The 12604-nt window shown below is 42.0% G+C and overlaps 1 protein-coding gene across 2 annotated transcripts in view; it reads right to left on the bottom strand.

Moving 5' to 3' along the window:
• The window catches only part of KLHL1 (kelch like family member 1), a 126896-nt gene that overhangs the window by 47350 nt on the left and 66942 nt on the right, over nt 1-12604 (bottom strand). For both annotated transcript variants that reach the window (XM_087967435.1, XM_087967436.1), the window contains exon 5: nt 3783-3995. In XM_087967435.1, coding sequence (XP_087823561.1) covers nt 3783-3995 — 213 coding nt within the window. The remainder of the gene's footprint in view (nt 1-3782; nt 3996-12604) is intronic.

Raw genomic sequence — 12604 nt, 5'->3', positions numbered from 1 at the left:
ACAACCATTCATTTCTAGTATATGACAAGCAATTCAGATTTCTTGGCTAAACCCAGGTTTGTTGGGACTAATTACATTTGACTTTGTGTTTATCATGTGAATAAAAGACTGTTACTGCCCGGTTATAAAAAGGAGGTTTGTTTTACTTGCAAATAAATGTCTTATCACTACTTGCAAAGGCTGGATCAGAACTCAGTCAGGTCCAACTCTAAAGGCGGTGCTCATCTACCTTTCTTAGCCGAGGGAACCAGCATTGTCCAAAGACACTTCTGTGGTCCTGTGGCCAGCATGGTTATATATCAAGGTTCACAGAACACTGCTACCTTCCCACCAAAGTGGTACCTATTTATCTATTCACGTGTTCATGCTTTCAAACTGCTAAGTGAGCAAAAGCTGGGACAGGGAACGGGAGCTCCTTTGTGCAGTGCTTGGATCTCGAACCCGGCTCTCAAGGTTTCCAACTGACAAGTTCAGTATCTTTAACCGCTGAGTCATCACTCTCCTTTCCACTATACGTGTAGAAATAATCAAATTCTGCAGAAGGCTGTGTGTGCAGGACTCAGCTGGACTAACTCACCAAACATAAACTACACCCTGGCTGATGCTCCCAATCCTACTTTTTAATGGTCCCATGCTTTTCGTTTCTCAGATGTATTGTTTTCTGCAATTTGTGTACTGCTTTTAACTTTTCAAACATCATGCCTCTATGATGCCTGTTTCTCGTGATTCATTTTATTGCAAGCCTCATTTTAAATTCTACATTAAAAAAAATGGCCCAAAGCCTCTGTTGCAGAGAGAGACAGTTGTTAAGTGAATTTTGCCCCATTGTACAACCTTGTTCTTTCCAGGGACTGTGCTCTCAGCTGAAGCCCAGATTCAATTATGTGAGCTTCTGTTCTCCGATTCCCAGATATTTTTGTGAATACACCATAATTAATCTATCTATCTATCTATCTATCTATCTATCTATCTATCTATCTATCTATCTATCTTTGGTTATTCGGGTTTTCTCCCACGTAAGATTGGAAGTATCTAGGCAACGTTTCGATGAAGTCTCATTCATCATCTTCAGGCTTGTGTCTTCCGCTCTGTGCTTCTCAGAGTGATGTGAGCTTGCAGCTGCTTCTTCCTTTTAACTGCTAGTGGGGGTGTGACTTGATTGGGTGGGGGCTTGGCTGTGTTCTGATTGGGTGGGGGTGTGTTCTGATTGGTTGGAGGTGTGTTCTGTTCAGGTGGGGGCTTGGTTGTGCTCAGAACACACCTCCAGCCAATCAGAACACGACCAACCCCCCAACCAATCAGAACACAGCCAAACCCCCAACCAATGAGAACACACCCCCACCCAATCAGAACACAGCCAAGCCCCCACACAATCAAGTAATACCCCCACTAGCAGTTAAAAGGAAGAAGCAGCTGCAAGCTCACATCACTCTGAGAAGCACAGAGCGGAAGACACAAGCCTGAAGATGATGAATGAGACTTCATCGAAACGTTGCCTAGATACTTCCAATCTTACGCGGGAGAAAACCCGAATAACCAAAGATCCACATACAAATACCCGCGAGAACCTTAGAAAACATATTTGCAAAATGGTTCAACACCACCATTTCCATGTTTTTTTATCACTGGTGTCTGAGGTAGAGAATCCATCAACCAAGATTGAAGCTAGGAAATTCCAAGGCAAAGTAATTCACCACCCCTTCTGGTGGACATGAATTAGATTGGTTTTGAAAAGAAAAATAGTCTAACTTATTTTTTTTTTCTAAATATAAAAACATAGATATGTTATCCCAAGGGTGCTTTTTCAAGAGGCAACTGGACTTTCTGTTTTTTTCTTTGAAGACATTTCACTTTTCATCCAAGAAGCTTCTTCAGCTCTGACTGGATGGTGGGGAATGGAAGGATTTATACTCCTTGCAGACAGCTGGACGTTTACATTCTTTCAACAGTTCCAAGAAAGCTCCACACCCATTTACACCACTCAGGTGACCCTGATGATACAGAGAAACCTCCAGGTGGCCTTTACAACTCTCTAAAAAGAATGCAAATGACCAGCTGTCTGGAAGGAGCATAAATCCTTCCATTCCCCACCATCCAGTCAGAGCTGAAGAAGCTTCTTGGATGAGAAGTGAAACATCTTTAAAAAAACAAACCAGAAACTTTAGTTGCTTCTTGAAAAAAAGTTCTTATCCAACAAGCTTCTTCTATTCTGAGAAGCGCCCATCAGAGGTTTCTTCAGAGCTGAGTTTTTCTTCAAACAAAAAACCAGAAAGTCCAGTTGCCTCTTGAAAAAGCACCTTTGGGACAACCATGACCTGCATGACTGAGAATCTCCACAGACAGACATGTTATGTTTTTAATTATTCTCTTTTTAATTAGGGAGTTAGGTTTTCCAATGCTTATTTATTTTTCTTATAGGCATATTGATGATATGCTAAGAAGGGTAATCAATGAAATTATTTATTTATTTTGTAGGTTTATCATTATGCAGGCTAATATTTTTACTTTCTTATTTGTAGGTTTAATCATATCTTGAAGAGAAAATCTATGGGAAAAGATGCACAGGAAGGGAAAATAAAATTTTATTTATTTTCTATATTATGCCAATCCGCATTTAGAGGGTGGGAAAGAGACGCCCAGGAGTTTTCCAACGGATAGTCCTCCAAATCAGAAGCAGATTGTAATGTTCTAGGTAGTGCCCTGCTCCAAAACAAAACTAAAGCACCACAAAATGTTTCTTGTTCAAAGATTTAACTTCCAAAAACCCGCAGGTCCATCTCCAGAACTGCTGGATCGTGTGCTGGAAAAGATGCAACGCACTCTTTAGGAACATTTTTGTTTAGTAGTGGGTTTCAAAAAGTTTTCCTACTGGTTCCTACTACTTTGCGCACATGCAGCATTTGCAACTCACCTTCTGCTGCAAGCCCTGTGTGTAAAACAGCTGACACACAGCAATCGGCTGTGCTGCGCAAGCAGCTGATCATTGGAGCGAACCAGTTCCCTCACATATGATTGTCGAAGCTACTGGTTCAGCCGAACTGAGACGAAATGGTAGAATACCACCACTGTTTTTGTTCCTTAAGTTCTACAAACATCTTTTGCAGGGGTGGGATTCTACCAGCTCGCACCTATTCACTAGAACCGGTTGTTAACATTCTAAGCAGTTCGGAGAATCAGTTGTTAGAAGAAATTACTGGCCTAATCCTGTAAGGAAGGCAGGAAGGAAACATTCTGGTGTTGCTTACAGAAACTGCCTCTCCATTAACCCTTATTACGTTCTTGGCAGGACTAGACTTCCTGTCTCAGGAACATCTCTGAACTTTTCTTTTCCCTTCCTTTGCTGGTACTTTGCTTGTGTGGAGTGACCATTCAAAGTTACAATGGCACTGAAAAAAGTGACTTATGACCATTTTTCACACTTACGACTGTTGCAGCATCCCCACAGTCACGAGGAGCCAGGCGAGGAGATGCATGCCTCGATGTGAGTGATGTTGAGTTGGGCATGCCCAGCCAGTCACATGACCACCAAGCCATGTCCACCCAGTCACATGACCACCAAGCCATTCCCACCAACTAAGCCATGCCCACAGAACCGATTGTTAAAAAATTTGAATCCCTCCCCTGATCTTTTGTTCCAGAATTTTGTTCATAGCACCTAAAATGCATATTTAATAGTTGAAGAACATATTGACTTTGAAATCCAAACCCCAATATGGAGAGAGAGAGAGAGAGAGACAGACAGACAGACAGACAGACATATCCAGAGGTAACTAAACATTTACCTGGGGTGGAAGAAGTGGTAGTCGGATGTAGGCAAGTAACATACTCAAGTCATTACATCTCCTTTGAAGGTCATATTTGACCCACTTCATTAAGGCATGGAAAATGGTTTCTTCATCAGGAACATTCACATCATCACTGGCAAGAAGTTTGTGCAGTTCGTCTGCGGGCAGCAGCAAAAATTCTTGATTTCTAATCACCTCCATGATGTTCTCCTATGCACAAAATGGAAACCAAAACCAAAACCAAATCATTAAGCTGTCTTCCAGTATAAAAAGTAAGCTGTAAGTCAAATGACCAAACCTGGAACCAATATACAGTGTATTACTCTACACCAGGGGTGTAAACTTGATTTCATTGAGGGTCGCATCAGGGTTGGGTTTGACCTTGAGGGGTGAGGGGGTGTGGGCAGAATGGGAGTGGCCAGCTGAACATCACTCGCGTTGGGGGTGCCTATAGTGGTCTGAGTGCACTGCTGGCAAAAATGGACTCCCAACCTCCATTTTCGGCTGCAATGGCCTCCTGCAACCCCCTGCCAGCTAAAATGGAGCTTGGGAGGGCCGTGTATGGCCCTTCTGAGCTCCATTTTGCTGGCAGAAGCACTGTAAGCCAGTTCTTTGCTGTTTCCCGGGTGGCCCCACGGGCCAGATCTAAGCACTCCATGGGACGGATCCAGTCCCCGGGCCTTGAGTTTGACACCCCTGCCCTATACTGAAGTCTAGAAAATCAATCCTTTCTCAAAGAGGTAAAATTGGCACAAGAATCCTCTTTAGGTATCTGCCTGAATGTATGAGATTTTGAGTAGAGGACACATCACTTCCTCACCTGCAGTCTCTCATCTTTTTGATTAGTAAATTCTAAGTGTGTGCTCTTCTTGTGTTCAATTGCAAGCCTTTCAGTTCTCAACCTCATCTGGAACTCAGTTCTGTAATACCTTGTTTCTCCAACAATACGACCTCCCCCAATAGGAAGACCCAGCATGTTTTCTAGGCATAAAATGAAATTAAGCCCCTCCCTCCAAATTTAGGCCTATTTTAAAACATGCAAAATGGGGGGAAGGGTGGGAGGACTTGCTGTTAGGAGCACCCCGCGGGCAGCAATTCCTCACCACCAGCTGCTCCTAATGGGCGATCGTGGCCGAGCGCGGAGAGCTCCCTACTCCTGCCAAGCACCTTTGCGGCAGATCCAAGACCTTCAGCGCCCACCGCTTTTGATTTTCCTTCTGCCCATGCCAGAGCCACATTTGGAGCTGCCACTTCCATGTTTGGAGCACCACTGCCGTTTGGAGCTGCCGCTTCTGCATTTGGAGCTGCCGCTGCGTTTGGTGCTGCCACTTCCATGTTTGGAGCACCACTGCTGTTTGGAGCACCGCTGCCATTTGGAGCTGCCGCTTCTGCATTTGGAGCTGTCGCTGCGTTTGGAGCTGCCACTTCCACGTTTGGAGTGCTGTCGCTGTTTGGAGTACTGCTGCTGTTTGGAGCTGCTGCTTCCGCATTTGGAGCTGCTGCTTCCGCATTTGGAGCTGCCGCCGTATTTGGAGCTGCCGCTTCCACGTTTGGAGCACTGCCGCTGTTTGGAATTGCCATGTCCGCATTTGGAGCTGCCGCCGCGTTTGGAGCTGCTGCTTCCGCATTTGGAGCACTGCCGCTGTTTGGAGCACCACCGCCATTTGGAGCGCCGCCGCCACTCCAAACATGGCGGCAGCTCCAAACGTGGAAGTGGCAGCTCCAAACATGACGGCGGTGCTCCAAATGGCAGCGGCACTCCAAATGGCAGTGGCACTCCAAACACGGAAGCGGCAGCTCCAAACATGGCAGCGGAATGGGCAGAAGGGAAAGCAACAGCGGTGGGTGCCAAAGGTCTTGGGTCTGCAGCAAAGGTATTTGGTGGGAGTAGGGAGCTCTCTGCGCTTCGCCATGATCACCCGTTAGGAGCAGCTGGTGGCGAGGCTGCCCGTGGGGCGCTCTAGATGAGGATGCAAGGTGGGGAATTAAGTCACCCCTGAAAAGACGGCCTAACCGTTTTTTCGGGGCTCAAAAAATATAAGACCTGGCCTTATTTTATGAGAAACACGGTAGTTCCAGATCAGAGGAGATAAATTCACATTCAAGTCAAATCTTCTTGAGACAACCGAACTGAATGTATGAACAACAAAGGTGAGGCCCTCTGCTCTACTCACTTGGAAAACTGTTTGCATTCAGACAGTTAACTGTAGGAGGCTATTGTTGATGTCTAAAGTTATGCATTTGTGAAAGCAGAATTTGAAATGCAGCAGTGATGTCAGGATCACACATTCCAAATCACAAATGTTTATATGTTTATGTGAAATGCAGAGGTTTATTATGGTAGAAACAGAATGCTGAAATTAACTTTCTTTAGAATTAGAGGACTATAGTTTATAGATTATTCCAGCTATTGTAGAATGTTTATTACAGTCGTAGACCAGAGACCAGAACAAATAAAAAACACTCAATAGATGTACAATTAAAAATTCTGGAATAAAATAATAAATAACAGATAAAATCTATGATAAAATCCAGTCTGTCAATTACACATGGTCTAGCTATACTAAAATCACAATCCATAAACTGTGTGGCATGTAGTCAGTTTATTACTAAAAGCAAAAGGAATAAGCAGTGATAAGGGTTTGCCACATTTGTTGTATAAAATAGTGATGGTGGATTAGACATGTTTATGATGAATCATCAGTGCTGCTGCACATAATTTAGCCAACTGTGCTGTAGTTATGAACTATTTCTCCTTAAGCAGCCACTGGAGATAAGCAGAATCAGAATTTGGAATGGCCAGGATACCTAGAAGTTATTGGAAAGATATGGTTTTTTTTCTGAATCTCTCTATAAAATGAACATCACAGGAGTATGTGGCCCACAATCTCCATCTCTCCTGAGCCATCCAGATATTGTAATGATTAACTTTTTTTTAGGCCAAGAGGTTGAAGAAATTGGTATAATAAAAAAGCAGTTTTTGTTTTGCTTTCTTTTGAAAAAAATATATTTAAAAACATCCCATGAAATTTTGCTGTGCGTAAACTCAATGCTTAAAACTTTTGAGAGTTTATGACATGAGACTAGAGATTACCAATACATGAACATCTCCTTCAAGTTGGGATTTATTCTGAAACCTCAGATATATTTCTAGGCTCTAAAATGGCTGATTCAAATTTCAATAAAGGAAAAAAAAATCTTCTGGATTTATTTATTTATTAAATTGACTAGCAGGATACCCGTGGCTTTGCTACGAAACGATGTGATCGGGCAAGTTTTCTGGGAGGAAAATAAGGGGGGAAAAATGTGCCTCTGCCTACCAGCATCCATCGGTATTCATCTGACTAGCGTCTTGTCAGTGTGTGAGAGAGTTCAGGGCTGTTTGGAAACTGAAACAATATTTGCTGTGTGAGCAAGAAGGAGACAGCCATTTATGGCTTAGTTGAAGTGTTCTGTACAAAATGTGGTTGCTGCTATGAAAGTAAAACTGAAACTGAAACTCCTTGTTTGCTTCTGTTTTGCCTGTATTAGGCAACTGGCAGTTGGAACAGAGTTATTTTCAGGTGGGAGGGGGAGTAGAACTCCTTAGGATAAAAGCTTGTTAATAATAATATAGGAAATACTAATGCTCTGATGGTCATTTCGAAAAATCCTTTCTTTGTGAGCCAAGAGGAACATATGTGCCAAATTTCAAGTTTGTAGGCTTCACAGTTATGGAGATTTTGTGATGACGGGTGAGTGCTTTTTTGCTTTATATATGTATGTGTGTATGTATGTATGTATGTATGTATGTATATGTATATATATGTGTATGTATGTGTGTGTGTGTGTGTGTGTGTGTGTATATGTATATGTATATGTATGTGTGTGTATATATATATATATATATATATATATATATACATTTATAACATATAAATATATCTAAAACAATAAAAATAGAAGTAGTTATTGGGTGCTTGAGGCTATTTCTCAACCTAGTTTGAATTAGAGGTGGTTTAACCATAATGCAATATAATCTCTCTCGCTGGAATAATATCACCAATAAAATATGCTTCCTTAAAAGAAAATGGCATCTATGAATAATATCAAATTAAATAGTTATTATCAAACTTGAGCAGATTGCATTTAAACTTATAATGTAAGCATAGTCGGTGTCTAAAAGTTATTTATATCAAAATGGATGCTGAGTTTGAATAAAAATGAAAAAAAATTTCCTTGTAAACAAGAATCTATGAAAAGTATTATCACTTTATCCCGAAGTTTCATAAGTCTTTGGATTCTTTGCTCGATGGAAAGGTGAGAAATTGCTAAATTGTAAATTTTTAAAGGAGCGTTATAGCCAAAATCACCAGAAGCCTGTCACATTAAGTTGTTTTAATAAAAAATAAAACACTTGCAAAACTGCTCACTGAAAATTTGCCAAAGGTTCTCCAATCTATACACATAAATTTCAGATTCAATGGCAATTGAAAAGCATCTTTGTGTGTGGCACATTTTTTTGTTGATTAAGCTGACAGATTTGCTTGTTTTATTGGTGTTTGGCAAATTGCATTCAGTGAAGGAATCTACACTGTGCTCTATTTTGTCAGATGCATCAAATGTCCTCATACTCAGTAGATCAGAAGTGCCAAACTCAAGGCCCGGGGGCCAGAACCCGCCTGCGGGGTACTTAGATCTGGCCCATGGGGCTGCTCTGGAAACAGCGAAAGACTGGCCCACAGTGCAGAGGTTCTGACCAGTTCTGGAGAACCGGTAGCGAAAATTTTGAGTAGTTTGGCAAATACAACCTTTGACTGGCCCCGCCCTCATCTATTCTCTGCCTCCCGAGTCCCAGCTGATCGGCTGGGTCTTCTTTTGTTGCCCTGCAAAGGAGAATGGGGCTGGAAAGCAGGTTAGTGGGGTGGGGAAGGAATGGTATTTTGCAGTAACCTTTCCCCTGGAGTGGGGTTGGATTTTACGGTATCCTTCCCCTGCCATGCCCCACCAAGCCACATCCACCAAGCCATGTCGTGCCCACCAAGCCACGCCCACAGAACCAGTAGTATTTCTTTTTAAATCTTTAATTCTTGTTGCTGTTAAAACACAGGCGTTGATTTCATTGAGGGCTGCATCAGGGTTGTGTTTGCCCTTGGGGGCCAGGGTGGGCATGGCCAGATCAACATCACTCGTGTGGGGGGCAGCTGTGGTGGCCTGTGTCCTCTGCCAGCAAAAAGGGTGTCCTAAGCTCTGTTTTTGGCCGCAACGGCTTCTTGTAATGCTCTGCCAGTGAAAATGGAGCTCAGGAGGGCTGTGTACGGCTCTCCCGAGCTCCATTTTCACTGCCAGAGGATTGCAGGAGGCCGTCGCATCCAAAATGGACGCCAGGAGCCCATTTTCACTGGTAGAGCGCTAGGGCCACCACAGGCACCCCTGATATGAGTACTGTTGAGTTGGCCACGCCTAGCCTGGCCATGCCCATCCTGACCCCCCCCAAGGTCAAACACAACCTGATGTGGCCCTCAATGAAATTGAATTCGACACTTCTGCAATAGATGATACCTTACAATTATTTCTCACTTTCCTGGAGTTTTTTTTTTTTTTAATCCAGATAAAACAAACATGGCTGGTTTCTCCCTTGTTTCATAGACTTGGCCACAATCACAAAATAACCTGCTTAGGAATCCTCTTTGATAATGAACTAAGATTTAAACCATTAATATTTTCAGATATAAGAAGAAAGCTTCCATAGGAAACAGAGGTATATTCAACATTAGAATGTTTCTGATCCTATGTCCAACAAGAGTTGGAGAAGGTGAATTTTAAAACTTTTAAGACTTTAGAAGTTCAGCACAAACAATTGTCCTAGCAGGGAACCATGCTTTCTACCATGGTTGAAAAGGTGTCTCTAAAAGGTATCACCAAAATTTTATCTAAAAACATTGAATAAGCCTACAGGTTTATTTGAAGCAGGAGAGGAAGAGTATTATTAAAACAAAACAAAAAACACTTTGGTTTGGGAAAAGGCTCTTGAGGATGTCATGGACAGCCAAGAAAACAAGCCAATAGATCACTAAATAAATCAACTCAAGAGTTCTCACTCAAAATACAAATCACCAGGTTAAAATTATTCTACTGTGAACATGATTCTCTGGGGAGGGCACAAAAGCTTGGGAAGTTAGAAGGAAAAAGAAGAATGACCATCAGCATGGTGGGTAGACTCAGAAACACTCAGGGGTGGGCTGCTCTGGGTTCGCATGGGTTTGGATGATCCTCCAGCTAAGATTCTGCACAGTTTGGCAAACCGGTAAATCCCAACCTCTATGAACTCTATGGCACAGTCAGTGTTGTGGTGGTGGTGGGGGGGTAGCACATTGCATTCCTCCTCACTGAAGACTTGAACCAGATCACAGGAATCCCTGGGGGTCGATCAGCCAATGATACTGTTCTATCTTCCTGGATTGCCTGTAGTTCCAGGCTGACAATTTGGCTGTTATTTCGTTCAGGAGGTGGCTCAGGACCAAGTGCTAATTTGATTCTCCTATAGCTACCCTCCCAGCTTATATTTGGGTGCCATACCTGCCCCCACCCACCCCCCGCTCCCTTCTCTCAGAAGTCCCCATGTGGCCAATTTTGCATGTCATTCAAAGGCTCGGGGAAGCCATTTTTGCCCTCCTGGAGGCTTGAGGAAAGCCTCTGGAGCCTGGGGAGGGTGAACATTGGGCCTTGCTGAAGTCCCGGAAGTTCTGGAGGACCTCCAGGGGCCCAGTAGGCCATTTTTGACCTCCTGGAGGCTCAAGGAAAGCCTCTGGAACCTGGGGAAAGCGAAAAACACACACACACCACCATGGTGCAAGAGGCTGACTAGGCTACACCCACATGGCCACACCCATCCAGCAACTGGGCAGAGAATTGGTTGCTGAAATTTTTGAAGCCCAGCCCTGGATACCTCAGTTATGAATAAATACATGGTTGGAAGAACAGATGGACCATGTTAGGAACAAATCTTCACAGAGAAAATCGGTCTGTTTCATTGCCAGGAATCAATACCACCTTGATAGTACATAATCAGCCAATGAATTTCTTATCTGTTATGGTATATAGTCCTTCCCTTCTCTATCAGTGAGATAGAAATAATTCTATTGGTTATTTTACTAATTATTTAATGTTATCTACCCATATACAGAAATATCTTAAAGATACATCATATAAAAATGTATTAATTGAAGGGGGGGGGGAAGTTTAGAAGATGTCCTTCTTTCTCCCCTCCCCCACACTTTCTTTAATTCTTTTATTTGCCCACCAATCTAGGTATAGCTTCTCAGTGCTATTCTGTAAAGCTATATCAAAGCCAACAAGCCAGAGTCAACAATTTTGTGTAATTTTGTACCAATTCGAAAGGGAAAATAGCCCCTGCTCATCTTGAAAATGCACATTAAACTACTGTATTATTTAAAATGCCAATTATATAGACAAGTGGCTGACTCAGCACTAAGGGGCTGGATAAGATCATTTTGGTGTATGATTAAAAAAAGAAAACCTGTTCTGCATATATTATAGTGTGTGCCTTTTATTATGCAATTCTGAGTTAGATGAAGCAATGGTGATTACTCCTTGTCACGATGCTGTTAAGCACCTATACTATGACACAATTATAGATAGAATAATACCTTTTTAAAGGGCTGCTAAATGAGTTGTGTATGATTTGTTTCAAATAGCCAACCTGGTAGAAAGTACCAAGACATAATTAAAGAAGATGAACTAGAGTCAATATATCTGGGCTAAAAATCTGGGCGACCACTAAATGACAGACTTCTGTGTCTCTTTGTTGTCATCTAGTAATGAGAGGCATGGTGGCCTAGTGGTGAAGACTCTTGCCTCCCACTCAGAAGGTTGAGAGTTCAATCCTAGGTAGCGGCAGATGTTTCTTTCCTAGGGTGCAAAGAAAAAATATCTGCTGTGCTGTGAACTCCGTGTGGTATCAAGAAAGGGCATCCAGCCAGTAAATGCTGAGCTCCATCCAGTCACCCCAACTCTACCCTGGATTAACAGATTTACAGGATCATAAAAAGGATTTGTTGTCATCTAGGGGTTATCTGGAGTATTGCAGTCCAGATTTAGTAACATTAAAACAGTGGACAAGAACCATCTCATTCTTGCCAGATAGATGGACTATCAAAAACAACAGGCTGGAGTCTGAGAAAATATAAATAGCCATGGCAAAGCACGGTTCCTCTTTATTAAGCTTTCTATCATTAAGTGCTTGGCACAGAAAAAAAAAAAGAATTGGATTTTGTGAACTATCAGCAGATGGCCAACAGTTTCTCTGACCTAACAGATGTACTGTTGAAATAGGCTTAAATATATTCAAAATTATCATAATGTGGTACAGTTAGAAAGGCACCAAGTCAGTTGTTAATAAGTGGATATAATAATGGGTGCAAATTTATTTAAAAAATAAATAAGATATTTGTATTTTTATTATTACAAAGAATAACAATCTATTTTGTTCAACCTCAGCCTGATTTATACTTTTTTTTTTTTTGCTTGTTCTCTTCTTACTTTGACCTTGCTGGCTTTACATCTACGACTTTTAGTTGTGTGTTATAATTTCAAGTACTTGGGGGAAAATAGTATATTATTTTATTTCTCAGCTTTAGTGTGGTGTTCAACTCAAGCTGCACAATAATTTCTCAGCCCTAGAATCAAACAATCAATATATTTTAAAACTATCTCCAAGTCTCTGGTACAGGCCCAGTGTGGTTTTTCTTTTAAGTTTAGAAACAGAGGTATGGCTCAATACTTTCAAAAGTTTGTTAAGGATAATTCCTTCTCCTCCA

Source organism: Notechis scutatus, chromosome 5 (genome assembly GCF_049901735.1).
Source record: "Notechis scutatus isolate UNSWTSFEM ecotype Mainland chromosome 5, rNotScu1.2, whole genome shotgun sequence".
NCBI classification, from domain to species: Eukaryota; Metazoa; Chordata; class Lepidosauria; order Squamata; family Elapidae; genus Notechis; species Notechis scutatus.
Note: the sequence above shows the minus strand (reverse complement) of the source record. Positions and strands in the feature narration are given on the sequence as shown.